This window comes from Amblyomma mixtum, chromosome 2 (genome assembly GCF_055824585.1).
Source record: "Amblyomma mixtum isolate Tamu chromosome 2, ASM5582458v1, whole genome shotgun sequence".
In the NCBI taxonomy this organism is placed as follows: Eukaryota; Metazoa; Arthropoda; class Arachnida; order Ixodida; family Ixodidae; genus Amblyomma; species Amblyomma mixtum.
Window position 1 is genome coordinate 291,633,191 of NC_143013.1, and position 16,336 is coordinate 291,649,526.

Consider the following 16,336-nt stretch of genomic DNA (forward strand, 5'->3'; position numbering starts at 1 on the left):
CTGTTAGAGGCTTTCTATATCAAAAGAAACTGTAGCGACTGTGTTAGTACCCCTTCAATTGCAATATATAAGAATGAAACTGCTTTTTTAGATACACGGGGGTGAGACACCTGTGTGACTCGGCTATCTTCTTTAAAAAAAAAAAAAAAAAAAATGTTTTTCAATTTGTTCAATTTTTGTACATCCCTCCCGCGCATGTGTGGTTCTTGCGATCCTTCTTGATTGTTTGTCTTATATTCATTCGCGTTCGCGGTGAATAAATCAGTTGGAAGTTGCTCCTGTCCCGTCTAGCTTTCTGTGTGTTGTCTGTTTCGGCGCTACAACCATTTTCTGGAAGAAAAATCAACACAACTCTCACTTGAAACTCGCAACAGTTACGTACGGGTGAATCACCCGAAAAGAGCCGTAAATAACCACCACGCTGATAGAGGTCACGCGAGCGTGCAATGATTCCTGCGAACTCTGATGACGCATTCGTGACGTCGTACGGCGTGAATTGGCGCGGATTGGTTGCATCGCGGAGAAAAGTCGGGCATCAGCATCAGCAACAGCAATTGCGGCGGCGGCAGCGGCGTCAGCCCAACTCCGTCAAGACTCCTTTATCTCCTCGCCTTTTGATGTTACAAAACGACCGATCGGCATTGCCGCCAGAAGGGAGGAAAAAAGAAAGAAGACCAGCCTGCAGCTGGCACACAGCCCGTCGGTCTTTTCAACGACGCCATCCGTGACCGGTGTGCGGAACGCATACTGCTTAGGAGAGCCAGCGTCACTGTGCCACCGCCACGCTCTCGAGATGCAAGGGCGCGTAGAATTTGCAATGCGTCAAGCGAGCGCAGCCTTTCTAAGAGCGAAAGTAAAGAGAACGCATTGCTAAGAAAGAAAGAGAGAGAAAGAATGAAAGAATAGAGGATGATGCAACGACGAGGACCCGGCGTATTCATTCCACGCATGCGTGTACAAATCGAGTTTCCAGAATTGAGAGCGCGCGCTACTCTCTCCAGGTGGAGACATTTACAGTGAATGTGTCCCGCCGGATAATCCCTTACTTGAGCTAAGTGCAGTGAGAAAGGTGTGCGTAATGTACACTGCGTAGTACACGTATCGCGAACAGGCCCTCTCGAAGGCACTCGACTCGATTTTCGGTCGCTTTGGCAACTAGCTTCGCAGTTCTGTTTGTTTACCTCTCCTTTCGGACCACACTACGAGAGGATCTTTCGTCGGGTGGCGCAACGTTTGTGATTACCCCGCCTTTTCCTTGCACCGTGACGTCACTGTGGTTTTTGCTGACGGGTCGCCCTGCTTCAGCTCAGCTTTTTGCTTTGCGGCGATAGCTGCAATGTGGGACTTCCTTCAATGTAAACGGCGTTATATATCAAATGTTCAAGAAGTACTTTTGAGATATCCAGAAATCTGGACGAATGTCTACAGGGCGTTTCGTACTGTATGACGTCGCCAAAAGGCAAGTTTGTTTGACTAGGCTCTCCACTAGCTCGATGGTGCACTGAAAATTACAGGGTGTTTCACCTAAGACTTACCGCAATTAAAAAAAAACAGTCTTCTTTAGTTAGAAGAGCGCTATTTTCGGCATAACATTGTCAGCTGTGTATAGTATAACACAACACAGCTAAGACGTTCTAACTAGCAGGCTGCTTAACCAATACTGAATAGTTAGCTTTTGAACTATTACTGTTAGGTTCCTTAATTACTGAGAGGCGTGTAGCCCACCGTAAGTAATATCCATATCAATTTTTAGTTTTTAAATGTTCGAAAACGCAGTTACCTTCGGCGTTTTGGCACAACAAATTTTGCCGACATCCCGACAAAACACATGCGCTTTCGAGAATGCGAGAAGCTTGTAGGCAAAGCACCCTCTCCAGTGCACGTAACTCGTCGAAATAGCCGAAACTGGTCGGACCACAGCGCCGAGGGTAAACGCGTTTTCGAAAGTGTAAAAACTGATATGGATATTACTTACGGCGGGCTACACGCGCCTCTCAATAATTAAGGAGCCCAACAATAATAGTTAAAAGTTAACTTTCAATATTAGTTAACAAGCCTGCTATAGTTAGCACGTCTTAGCTGTATTCTGATGTACTTCTCCGCTGACAATGTTATGACGAAAAAGCGCTCTTCTAACTCAGAAAGCCTATTAAAAAAAAAAAAAAAATTAGGGATGTTTTAGATGAAACACCCGGTATATGTCGCTCTGCGGGTCCTTGAAGGCTAGGAAGGGGATTCCCAGTAGTTCATGTGTCGAAGAGAGATCGCACCTGGTGCTTGCATTATTGAATGCTGCAGAATGGAGGGAATACCGCGCCTGCAGACACCCTACCTTTCTGGAAATAACAATTTCTGCCTTTATTCCACCCGTACAGCATTGAACGACGATCCTGTGCGGGCCTAAGCAACATCCTGTTTCGATCAAAACTTTGAGATCGCTGCGGCGACCCGCATCGGAGTAACGCTACAGCAAAACGTCCACATATTATATCGACGTCCGTGGCTATTCTGACGTCCGTGTACTATATCGACGTCCGTGCCTATTTTGACGTCGAAGTGTAATTTTCGCGTGCAATTAATTAACTAACCACGACTCACGAACCACATTTTTCCCACAGCAAGATCTCATCACGCACTATCTAACAAACTTTGCCACATTTATCTATATTGGACGATACAGTCGTGCGGACAAGTTTTGATGACCTGACATAGCCACCTAATGCGTTCGCATTAATCAAGATCGCGTCTCACGCTTAACCGTGTCGTCGTGTCTTTCCTTGGGCCACCGCTTTAGTGTTCCGTACGCATTCACTGATTTTTTTTCGCTCGCCCCTCAAGACATTTCCATGCTGCATACGATGAGGTAAAATAGCCTGGTTCTTAGATTGCGAACAAATTAATAACGCTTACACTATACTATTTCCTTCTTTCTTGCGCCAGGCGCACAAAACAGTAACCCTATGGCACGCGCCCTTTTGAAATGTCTGTGGAGGTATACTCGAGTCCCTGTAATTCCGTAGCCATCGAATCTATAAAGCACAGTCCCCTGCTGCTGACGGCTCATCTTTCTCTCACAACTGACGCCCACGCGAGGCGTGCTATGTGACAACTTTTGAAAAAAAAAACTAACACGCCGCAAACCGTCTTCCGAGCGCTGTCTTTGCACACAATGCGTACACGGTGTTGCAAACGATGACGCACGCGCATGCAAGCTCTCGAAAGCGAGGGAACCCGGCAGTTCTGCAGCTTCCAATTGTGTTAAGGTTAAGCTGTAGTTAGATAGTTTCGAAGAAACCAGCAGACCATCTTTAGAGCGTTGCTTCTTAACCAGAACTGCACACAATGCCTATACGAGGCGTTTCAAAAGAGCATTCCAGTCTGAATACACGAATGCCATGTTGCTAAGGGGCGAGCTCGAGGGGGGCCTCATCATCGGTAGAGGTCTGGCTGGAAACAATCTACGTCGAGGCAAATGTCGACCGCTGGTTTCTGCTCGCCGCTCGGTGTTATGCTTGCTCGCCGCGTATCTCTTGAAGTAGAACGCGAAAGCTGCGCGGAAGAACGACATACCGTTCGCTGTTGATGCAGATGGACACACCGCTGTCAGTCAGCGTCACCGTCGCAAGATGCGTTTATACTCCTGTTACAGTCTGGTTAAAATGGCGACTCTAACTGCCGTTTACCCGAATGACCGTTGCACACCAGTGAACTCTGTCAAACCTACACCAGCGACGCATCAGCACGGAGTTTGTGACATCACGCGCCGGCCACTTATGCAGACATGGAGAGACCGCACAGACACGCTCCTTCTCTGTCCTCACCTGAAGATGCGACGAAACGTCCGCACGGAGACACGCAGCCGTAGTAGTTGTTCATGTGCCGGGTGTCCAAGCTAGCCAGGAGGTCACCTGCGGAGGGACAGAAAATGCATAGTCATTATACATAGTCGTCGTTATATGCAGCACATGGACAACACGACTCAGAAGAGCGCGACTCAAATAGCCAGTCTGCGAACAGACATAGGGTCTGGTAAAAGCGTCGTCCACCTGTGAGCCGCGCTAACCCATGCCTCCAGATAAAGTCGCGTATGGTACAACCCTCTGCCAACACTGTTAATATCCGAAGCCTGCCTTGGGCGAACGAGCCGCACAGGCTAATGTTTGGACGAGTGAGTCTGGTCAGGAGGGTGCCTTTCGCACTGGAGACAGGACACAGGAACGAAGAAGGAAACTACGCGTCTTCTTCACGCCTGTGTCCTGTCTGTGCTACAACACATATGCACCAACCCGCCCGAGAAGGCTGACAGCGGTTTGTCTTACCACGAGTGTATGCGTTAAATTATGTGCAGGTCACGAATCGGCATACAGAGTGTTTCACCTAAGAATGCACACAATTTTTAAAAATAGGCCTTTTGAGTTACAAGAGTGCTGTTTTCGGCATAGCATTTCCAGCGGTGCACTACATCAAAATACAGCTAAGGCGTGCTAACTAGCAGGCTGATTGGCTAAGTTAAATTTTTAAGTATCAGTATTGTTAGGCTGCTTAATTACTGAGAGGCTTGTAGCCTACCGTAAGTAATATCCATGCCAGTTTTTAGAATTTCGAGAACATAGTTACCCTCGGCGCTGTGGCCAACAAATTTTGGCTACATCGCGCCAAAATACATGCGCTTTCGAGAAGCTTGCAGGCAAAGCAACTTCTCTAGTGCACACAACTCGTCGAAATAGTCGTCGATAAAAGTTATTTTTTTTAATTCTTCACTTTACGCTGCATATTGCAATCGCAATTTTGGAGACTATTGATTCAAAGCAAATACAATTTGCAGCATGTCATTAAGTGCAACAGATATTGAGATATTCGCGATTAAATTTTCAGCCTTTTCGGATCCGATTTGGGAATTTCAGGAAAGACTATAGCTGCGACTACGGCAGGCAGGCGCTCGAGAAGAGCGCATAGTCATCGCTTTCGTGAGCAACGCGCGCTCTTTTTTCGTCATTGGCATTGTACTTGGAGGCACGTTTCTTGCCATCAGCGGCTTGGAAAAGCCGCACCGTGATAACGCGCAAAATTTCCCTTTCCGCTCTGGCTCGGCCAAGAAAGGAACGGTGTGCAAGTTGTTTGCTTGTGCTTTATTATTTTTTATACAAAGCAATTTCGAAAGACGTGAAGTGTCGTATCTCGGTGGCTAGGTTTTATGCATCAGTAATGCTCAAAGTGTTTGCCTTCAACCGCCACGCATGCCATGAATCTCTCCTTCATGGACTGCAGCACTCGTTTCAAAACCTTGGGTATATATTCGCACATGCCTTGATGATTCTTTGTTTGAGGTCTGCCACGCCTTCGGGTTCAGTTGCGTAGACTTCGTTCTTGACGTAACCCCAAAGAAAGAAGTCTTAATGGAGTTAGATCGGGTGACTTAGGTGGTCATAACATGATTTCACCGCTCCCTATCCACTGACCGGGGAAGTTGCTGTCGAGCCAATCCCTAGCACGCGACGAGAAGTGCGCAGGCGCCCCGTAGTGCTGAAACCACCAGCCCTGGACTTGACTTAACCGGATCGCGGACACGAAATCGCTGACAGCGCCACTTAGAATGCTCGCTGTCTATGACTCTATTAGATTCTCTTCCAGAAAGCACGGCCCCATTAATCGATTTGAGTAAATGCCACACCAGACATTCACTGACCTCCGGACTTCGTGGTGGTGTTCCCGGAGCCAGTGTGGGTTCTAATCAGAACAGTAGTGGGCGTTGTGTACATTGACTTCTCCATTACAGCAAAAGTGGGCCTCGTCCGTCCACAGAGCTTTCCTAAAAAAGTCTGAGTCTTCGTCACATTTGGTGGACGCCCAGTTGCTGAATTCATACCGCTTTTTATAATCGTCTTCACTGAGGTCCTGATGCAGCGATATGGTAAGCATAAAAACTATGTTTCTTGAGCACTCTTCAGACTGAATAGCAGGAGGATCCAACGGTCTTGGCGATTTGACGGATGCTGGCTTTGCGGTATGCACGAACGTAGGCGAGAACATTTATCTCGAATTCTTCACTCAGGCTAACTACGTTTGCTTTTCTTGAATGAAGCAGAAATCCTGTGGTCCGGGACAGTTTGTACATTTTAGCGAACATCGTATTTGACGTAACCGGGCGGCCAGGATTCTCGGAGGCCTATAGTCTTGAGGCGAGGCGAGCGTTGCCATTCGTTTTTTTTTTCAATTTTTTTTTTCCGTTGCGCCATTTGCCATTCGTTTTTACACGGGCGACAACCATCTGCACCTTATCGGCCAACGAGTATCGCTGTTGCAGCTGCCCCGCCATTCCAACGCGCATCCAGAGTTCATATGTATAGTATCGCAGCAGCCTTGTTCGTTCTGTTAACATAATCGACAGCCGGCAGCGAACCAGTGGAGATTCCGGTGAAAGATAATAAATCGCAAGCCGATAAGCCACCGGTCCTTTCTTGTCCGAGCAAGAGCGAAAAGGGAAATCTTGCGCGTTATCCCCGTGCTGCTTCTTCAAAGCCGCTGACAGCAGGAAACGTGCCTCCAAGTTCATCGTGGGAGGGAACAGCGCGAACAAAACGACAGACGAAGCAAGAGGACACAAAGACGAGCGCTGACTCGAAACTGAATTTTTTATTGAAAAAAGAAAACATATATACATCATAATCACGTGAACAAACAAAGCAACGAGCATTGGTCTAGCGGAATTTCTGTCTGTCGTTTCGTCTGTCGTTTTGTTCGCGCTGTTCCCTCCCACGATGTATTATTACAAACTCGCCCAGCTATCCATCCTTCCTCCAAGTTCAATAGCAATAACGAAAAAAGAGCGCGTGCTGCTCACGGAGGCAATGAATATATGCGCTATTCAGACGCCTGCCTGCCGCAGTCGGAGCTCGCCTCGGTGCTGTCAGTTGTCGTCATCATTTCGTCAATCTCTTACGTAGTATCGTGGGCGGGATTCCCGGCGCACTCTGAGCTTTCAGTTCCCGAATCGGATACGAAAAGACTGAAAATTCATTCGCGAATATCTCAATACCTGTTGCACTTAGGGACACGCTGCAAATTGTATTAGCTTTGAATCTTTACAGTCTTCAATATTGTCATTGCAATATGAAGCGTAAAGTGAAGAGTTCAAAAGACAATTAACGAAATTTGGCTAAATAATTAAAATTTGACCGCTGTGTCCTTATATTGTGTCCGCCGAGCCGAATATACATTTCGTGAAGGCGGCATTCACGATACTATCACCGCATGAAAAAAAAAAAAATCTAAACGGTTTAAAAAAACACCCCTCAACGCGTTCCACTACGCCGTCCACACCAGCGTCCAGTCGAGTGCTGACACCCACGCCCTACCGTACAGTTCCGTTTCACGACGAGCTTCTCAGGGGCACCACGTCTTAACCGACTTCGGGTCAGAGTAGTGCCGCTTGCTGAGGCAGACGATGGAGCCGCCTATCTTACCGGATGTTGTACGCACACTCCATGCACGTTCGCGGATCGTCTGGTCGCACGGCGGGCGACGCTCGCTGCATCATTCTGATCGCGTTCATCCCGGAACACAGTTTTACACTCACAGCCAACCTAACCCGAAGCCACAGCACCACGACTGAAAGTTGGCTCCATAGAGCCACCAGAACATGAACCATCAACGACAACGAGCCGAGTCACTTGTCTGCACTCTGGTGCCGATGTTTTTTTTTTTAAATAATAATAATCTTTATTTGCCACCATACATTTAGATGGGAGGGCAGCGGGAAAAAAGCTTCTCGCAGGCAGCTTGACCAGCCCACAACCCCTGCTTATACACCTTATACACCATTACATAATCGCTTATGCACATCTACAGTCTCCTCTAATATCTAAAGCACCAATGCTTTCTCCTTTGTCGCTCTTGTGGAGCGGTATCCCCTGACTTGACACAGATTAAAGTGCTGTACTTTCACTCTGTATAGGTGCTGACATATCAGACCTAGGAGAGAATGACGACCGTTCTTTCTTTCCCCTGATCGCACGGCTGTACCAACTTAACGCGCTTGCAGGCCGCTCGAGTCTCTAACACAATTTTGCAGCCCTAAAACTGCGTGCGTACCATGCCTGGAAAAAAAGTGAGAGAATACGCGTCTAAACCGCCTAGGTGGACGGCTGAGTCCATCGGAAGAAACCGAAAGGATCCACATATAAGGCGACACAACCCCAAACCCCAAACCCCAAGGCTATACGTCTGTACGCTATGCGATCGTGACTCTCGTAATGTATTTAACAAGTGGCGCCACCTAGCTGCGTGGAGAATAAGAATAAGAGCGAACGGACGCTCGAGCGCGACCGTTGACGACAATGCGCCTTTAACGACCCCATTTTGAAAGCCGGCCAAAGCCAATGCCAAAGAAACCCTCGCTACTCTTTCTTTCTTTTTTGCGAGCCCAGCAGCGAGCGCGACAGCGATCGCACCGCCACAGCTGCGACCTGCGGATTTCAGGCGTTTTCGCCATATCCAAGCATGCTAAACAAAATGTCACAAAGAAAGTAAAACATTTCGAAATGCTTCTGTCAGGGAGTCGTGTCTGCCTCCGTTGTTCCCCCGCCTCGTTTATTAATGTGTCGCCCTTCTGGTGGAACGCCGCAAATGTCACCGCGAGCACGCGCCCACCACAGATGCGCAGTAGGTGGCCCGCGCCGTGCAACGCTCGCCGGTTGCCGGGCTTTAGTTGCCAGGCGTCGAAAGGAATGCTGGTCGCACGTGCGCACACACTCCACACAGATGGCACCACGTGCAGTCAGAGCGCGCATCAGCGACCGGTGACTCGGCAACCGCATTCGGGTAGCATGCGCGGTACATGCGTCATCATGCGTGCATGCGGCAGAGATGCCATGTAGCACAGAGCGACGGCAGTGAGGACGCATACGATGGCCGGGAGAAAAAGGTCGGATGACACAAAACTCTTTCAACGTATATATACCCGATGAGAAACTCGAAGGCACATGCATTTAAGCATTTAACCTGGGAGGAATTCGGCGTTACAGAGCGGAGACAATAAAAAAGGAACATACAGGACAAGACGCTTTCTTGTGTCGGTTTAGTGAAACGGTAACCACCTCGTCCCAAGAAATGCAGCGCTAGCCCAAGGAGTTTTATTCCAGTGCACTGAAATCGCACAGTACACGGGCCTCTAGGAGAAATTCTAGAGGCCCGTGTACTGTGCGATGTCCGTGCACGTTAAAGAACCCCAGGTGGTCGAAATTTCCGGAGCCCTTCACTACGGCGTCTCTCATAGCCTCAGTCGCTTTGGGACGTTAAACCCCATAAACCAAACCAAACCAGTGAGCCACTGTGGACCACCTGGGTTTCTTTACCGTGCACCAACGCCGCACCGCACAAGAGGTCTGCGACGGTATAATATGACTCCTGCCCATCTCCTCCAACGCCATCGGCCACCAAAAAATTTAAATACGTACATAATGAGGTTGCGTAACAGGACGACACACTGCAAAATATGGTGCTGCCAAACAGACGTTTACGTATTAATTATAATAATGAGGAGTCCTTTCTTGATGGTATCGGTGGAGATCCATGTACGGGTAGAATCGAAAAATGAAGGCGCCGTTTTTTCGTGCACGCTCTTGCATTTCGGCGCGCGGCCAGGAATTGATTCCATATCCGCCGAACAGCGAAGCGAGCTAGGGAGATTACGAATGCAGCGAGAGACGTTGCATAGAAGAGGCTGAACGCAGCGGCATGTAAAGCAACTGCAGCGCCCCACGTGAGCAACGCTGGCAACGTGCCTGCAACGTGCTGGCAACGGCACCAGCACGTGCTACACACGACGCTGGGAGCTTCGCCTCGGCCGGACGCCGCCGCTGTGTCGATCGTCACAGCTCTGTCGACCGCCACGATGACGCAATTCCAATATACGTGGCCGCGGTCTTGCGACCGCGATCTGTAGCACGTGCTGATGGCTGATGACCGAACATTTATGAGCCGTCCTATAGAATTCGCTACACCTTTTCTGCATTGCATTTCATGCTTACAGATGCTCTCGACGACGAGAGACTACTTGTTTTTTTTTCCTGGTGGTGCTTTGTTTAAACCATGCGAAGAGCAATATGCCAAGACCGCGAAATTCGAAAAGGAGCAAAGGCGAAATTCAACAAGCTCGTTCCAGCAGGGCCATAAATTTGCACGATAGAGGGGGATGAGGAGAGATTGTGAAGGCCTTAACAAAAACGGCGAGAGTCAGCTCTGCGACAACCAGAGCCCCGCACTCCGGATAAGCACCGTGCCAAGGGAATAAAGGTCAAGGAGAGAGTCATTTAACCAGGACCACGTGCCAACATGAAACAGAACGCGCTAACGGAAGCCTACTGATAGTCGGCTGAACGCCAAGGGTTAGTTTTGCAAACGCGGTAGAAATCAATAAACATCGGCCAGTATTCGGGCATATTTGGTTTGGTTTGGTTTATGGGGTTTAACGTCCCAAAGCAACTAAGGCTATGAGAGACGCCGTAGTGGAGGGCTCCGGAAATTTCGACCTCCTGGGGTTCTTTAACGTGCGCTGACATCGCACAGTACGCGGGCCTCTAGAATTTCTCCTCCAAAGAAATTCTAGCCGCCGCGGCCGGGATCGAACCCGCGTCTTTTGGGTCAGCAGCCGAGCACCATAACCGCTGAGCCACCGCGGCGGCATTCGGGCATATTTAAAATCAGAGCATCGTTCGTAGTGTATGCGTCGTCGAATATGTTTGCGCCGGGGAGATTTATAACATAAAGCGAAAGTGTGCAAACTATGCTACGGGCCTGGGGTCACTGCGCTTGACCCTCACCCTTACTATGCGTCGCGCAGAAACCGGCCTCTATACCTCACGAAAGTTCTAACAGACGATTCGTAGGCAGCTTACATAGACAGTCTAAAAAAAATTTTGCAAGTGCTGCTCTAGGACAAGTCACAGAAACAAGGCAAGCTGACTTCCTACTTGAGGCATTCTTTCAACGAGAGCTGTGTATGGGATTTTCTTGGGGTCAATGGCCTTGGCCGCTGTGGTATGCTGACTCTAGAAACTCGCGCGTGCCCCTTGTCAACTCGAAGGCAGTACCGTTCAGATGAATCTGAATCGTAATGTAAACGTGGACCAGGAACGGGTGGTCATGGCAGAGAGCCATACGCAGTCACGTGGTCCAGGCAGGCCTATAGGAGGAGGCTGCACTGAGTTAAGTGGGAGCAAGGTAGGATGCACCACAGGTGCCGCCTCACCTCTTTGCCCAGTGCGAGAGATAGAACCGGGAATTTTGACCTTGAAGACCGACCAAGGTCAAACTAGGCACACACCCCAAGACTAACAATGTATGACTGGGTGTCTTGCTGTCGATGCCCATGATATGCCTGTATGGTATGCTCATAGCTAGTGACCGGCAACCACGTGACCGATGACCAGTGGTCACTTGATCTTTGGCCTTGAGCATTGATCTTGACCTTTAGAGCTTTGATTCGCATCGCCTGATGTGACGTCAATCGATGGCATAGCAATGACGTCACATTATTCTTCGCTTCTTTTCCCCCGGCAAAGAAGGAACGCCGACCAAAGAAAAAACAGATGTTTCGGCTCCCGTACGGGAGCCTTGTTCACATTCTGTTCTTGTTTTTTCTTTGGTCGGCGTTCCTTCTTCACCGTCAGTATGTTTGTCCCCGACCAGACGAGTTTTCGCCCAACTCTCGACTTCATACCCCCGGCTTTGCTTCCGCGCGTTTACTAGGTTCAGCCGGGTTGAACCTCAGCCAATTTTTTTATTATTATTGTCAAAACTCCGAGTAGCCCTTATTTCCCAGCTTGAGTTCAAGCCGAGTCATCCGACTCGTTAGCATCACCATAATTGCAGCGCCACTGTAGTAAGCATCAGCAGTAGAGTGATCAAAGATCCGCAATCTATTCGCATTTGTACGTCTTCCGCAGTATTCGTTCGCCCCACTAGTCCGCGCAAGGCTACACGAAGCCCTTTAACACTATTCAAGCCGGTGAGACCCTTGGAGGAACAATGTGCAGCGTTGCCTCGCCTCACGTGCTTTCGACGGCGCAAACCACGCACAAAAGGATGGGAAACAAAAAGAATGCAATAAAGCGAGGATGGGTGCAACCCTAGCAACACAGGCGAGGGCCGCCTTCCTCTTCCTTGTTGTTGCCCTTGGCGCGCTGACGTCACCGGCAAGCTGAACGGGAAGCTGTGCTTCCGGCCCGCCCCCGAGCAGCACGCGCTGCGTCAGACGATGTCGGTCAAGGGCGGCTGCAGCAAAGGGCATCTGCTAGCTTTCAAAAGCATACCAGGATTTGCAAGCCGCTTCAAGTTGGGGCGGTCTGTGTTGCTTTTACAATGACGCCATGAGGGCCGCTGCACAGCTGGGCTGTATCACGTGTCTCTAGCACTTAGCATAGCTGTAAAAGGCGGGGGAAAGGTATATATATGTGTGTGTGTGTGTGTGTGTGTGTGTGGGCACTGTGGGGGGGGGGCACTGTGGGGGGGGGGGGGGCACTGTGGGGGGGGGTCGCGTGATGGGGCCTTGGAGTGACCTTGAGGAGGTCTTGTAACGCCATCTGTCCCGAACTGCCGGTGGTGACGACGACGATAGCCGGCACTACAGATGCTCCAGGCTAGCTGGCTAATGGAACGGGGGATGGAGGGGTTGAGGAAACCGAGAGCACGTATTGAAAGTATGCTTCAAACAGCGGAAAAGCAAAGATTACTTTTGTACGCGCTTCGTACCATCGAGTAAATGGCCCGGCATGCAAATTACGGACGGTCGATGCAATCGGCGCATAAAACGTGGAAACCGTTCTCTCTACGTTCATTATCTGTGCAGCTGCTCCTACATCTTTAGCACGTGAAGTTTACCCCAATGAACTATTTCGAAATAGCGAGATTCTCCGTGCAACGCCGGGGTTGGCACATCGCGGCACGTACCATACTCTCGGTTTGCGCGAACATAGGTCATTCGCGTCGAATTTCCTCGTCTCTTGTCGCGTCTTCCTTGTACGACTTTGCGCGCACGGATTTCATAACGAGCCCCCCCCCCCCCCCACCCACACAAGGCGGCGGGCAGAGGTTGCTCGATTAGCGCGCCTTGCCCCACCTCGAGGAAACCTAGAGGGGTGGGTTCGCCAACAACGTAAATAACAACAAAAAAAGAAAGTGGATAAAAAGGTGGGAAGCTTGTACCTTATCGGTAAGTACAAGGTCGTGCAACCGAGAAATTACACAACAGACGCATCCTCGCTTTTTGCGCACCGTGCCATAGAGACGGAGGATTTCTATGGACGCAATAGAGACCGCACGGCCGCAACAGAGGCGATTAAGTTCAGGCACGAAGGACACGTGGAAATGCAGATCAGGGAAGCCTCGCAGCAAGGAACGTCGAGATAATAAAGGGTGGCATATGGTCCCGGCCGGAATGAAATTTTAATTTCTGCAATGAGGTCCCTCTGATCCTCAAGGCGAGGGCTGGCCAGCACCTCCTCCCGTTGCTCCTTAATGGGTTGGATAATTCTAAGAATTGCGTCATTTCATTGACATCTCCATACCATGTGGTATGTGTTGGAGATTACCTCGCAGAATTGGTTCTTATTGCTGCATAGCATAAGGTGGATGAATGACCAGGCCCGCTGCAGCCTTCGGTGCGATATCTAGACTGAGGGTTCCGTACGTTGTGACCTACTCCATTCTAACTCTAAGCACATAATAAAAAAAATTATCCTTCTCGCAATGGCCAGGATAAAAACAAAGCAACACAAACCTCCATGCCAATCTTTTTGTGAGTCCGACCTGGACGACCGTCTTTGAAAGCTACGACTGCTTGTGCAAACGTGTGTGCGTGCGTGTGTGTTGTACTAGACATTGAGCGGGCGTCTCATGCCATCATCACCTCCCGTTTTCATTCTCTCCCCTATTTCGGTCATTCCACATTCGCCACACCTGCGCTGTGGAGTAACGAGCAGGACGGACGTACCTACCTCCACTCTTCCTGGATTTAAGCCCTTCTTGAGCTGTTTCTTTCTCATTCTCTATCTTACATTCACGCTAATGCCTGCCGCCACACGAACGGCGCGACGATGAAATCTTCCTCGCTTTTCAACGAGGCCCTGTCAAGTTGCTTCCCGAGAGACGAGCCCCTAGAGGGAGAAGTTGTAGTAGCACGGCATAATGTGGCGAAGAAAACAAAAAAGAGAAAGAAAGAGGGAAACAAACCGTAGCTGTCAAATCCGAACCACGAGCGCAAGAAAATTTTGTCTTTTACACCGCCTCGTATCAGGGACTGTCGACGGCTGTACGGAAAGTATAGCTAAGGACCGTTCGAGGTGTTCGACACGAGTCCCGCATAGCACCGCGCGACTGCAAGCGACCGTTACGTCATAGGCACGATTTTTTTTTTTGTCATATACTATTCTTCTTCCGCTAAGATTCCATCTAGGCACTTGTAGAACAAAGCCCCCGCCGCACCCGGTTGTACCGACATTCCGCTCAATCCTTTTTCAAAGTTTTGCAGGAACGATGTCGTCATCCACCTGTCAGAAAGTTCAGAACGAGGGAAGAGAAAGAAAAAAGATAAAGGAAGAATCAAACGGAAGCAGAGGTGGCAGTGCGGACGGGAAAGAAGCGACGTTTCCGACAGAGCGTGTACAGACGCGGGCGTGACAGAACAATCGACAGGTGAGTGACAACGGTGACCAAGTGACGTCACCACTGTTGCTGGGGGGGGGGGGGGGGGGGGGGGGGGGGTGTCTCTGGCGCATTGTTCTTCGCGCTCAGCGAAGCCCGGTAGTTCGCAAGCGGCAAGAAACGACACTCACACTCAGAGACAGAGAGAGTGAGAGAGGGCGGCATATATGCCTGCGATCCGCAGGCAAAATTCAGTGGAGCACATCAGCGACAAAAACAAACAAACAATAGTTTCACGACCGTTTTTGCACACAGCCAGGAAGACCAGGATCCACGCACCGTGGATCCTGGATATTGTGCGAATCATACAAAGCACCATTAATCTCAAGCAATGCGGCCTGTATCCAAAATAAATAAATAGATAAAAAGTGGTAGGGTTTAACGTAGTTAAACTGAATAGACGTGCGAAAGCATGTGTTCATTCTTCAATTGGAGAGGGGACACTTAATGCCAATACATGCAGAATTGGGCATTCGCTGCTTAACATTTGTTTATCCCTGGGAGTGCTCACACCACTCCTTACGCAGCGGTAAAGCGTTGCGGAGCTTCCCTGCGATGGCAGGTGCTGCCACCGGTGGGGATTGTGCGACCCACGTCGCTCTTCCCGAGGAACCTCTCGCGACCAATCATTAACTGCCACCTTCCACAGTGGCCAATCCGGTGGGCAGGCTGCGATGACTTCACAAGGTCACGTGACCTAGGGGGGCCCGCCTGCCTCCTAGGTTGCTTCTCTGGGGATTTTTCGTGGATTTCTCGCTTATGGTCCACGACGCCAGGAACGACGCCGGATATTTCCGCGGCACGAGCTCCTTAGCGATATCGCGTTAATATATTCATGATTTCCATCAACACAGCCACGTTCCTTATTTTTATGATAGCGGCGGTGGACGTGCGACCGACATTCGGGCAGTCCTCGCGGCCGATGTCCTCATCTTATTACCTTCGCAACTCGGCCTCTTTGGCTAACTCTCCGAACCCGCGGAGAGAGAGAGAGGGAATTAATGTTTATTCGCACCCGTCAAAAATGACGGCGGAGAAGGCTTAAGCCTAAACCCCCATTCATTCCCCTAACCGTCGGCCGGAATCCCTTGGTACTCGGCGGCGGTCAGGGCGAGACCGATGACTTTGCGTTGCTCTTACAACGCTGGAGTGTTAGCGTCGCGAAAGAAACAGCGCCGATTAACACACACCCCTCACGCGACACGTTATTCGCTGTCGACAGTAACTCATTCACAGTGATACATTCCCGGCGGCAAATACACACGCTGTAGTCACAGGACGCCTCTCCAGTGCATCGGTATACCATTACTGCTGCCGCTATGGATGGTTGCGAGGTATAGTCTTTGTCAAAAGTAACCAGGCTGCATGGTTTGCTTCTAGCTCGTACAGTGGAGCCCTTACAGCTTCCATGAAGCTGAAATGGTTGTTAAAGGTAAGGACTGGGGGTCTTCTTACCTTCCAACAACTTTTGATATTTAGGAAAGTCACAAGGGCTCCACTATACAAGCTAGAAGCAAACCATGCAGCCTGGTTACTTTTGACAAAGACTGTACACTATACATGAAGCGCTATTTCCCTTCACTTTCTGAGCCTTTCTGACAGTCGTTTCTCTCAAATGCCGAGGAACCTCTCCGAC

At 49.7% G+C, this 16,336-nt stretch overlaps 1 protein-coding gene across 1 annotated transcript in view; it reads right to left on the reverse strand.

Moving 5' to 3' along the window:
• The window catches only part of LOC149364461 (transducin beta-like protein 2), a 230,444-nt gene that overhangs the window by 34,726 nt on the left and 179,382 nt on the right, over positions 1–16,336 (reverse strand). Inside the window, exon 5 of the mRNA XM_089574407.1 lies at positions 3,822–3,908. Within this exon, the coding sequence (XP_089430533.1) occupies positions 3,822–3,908 (87 nt within the window). The remainder of the gene's footprint in view (positions 1–3,821; positions 3,909–16,336) is intronic.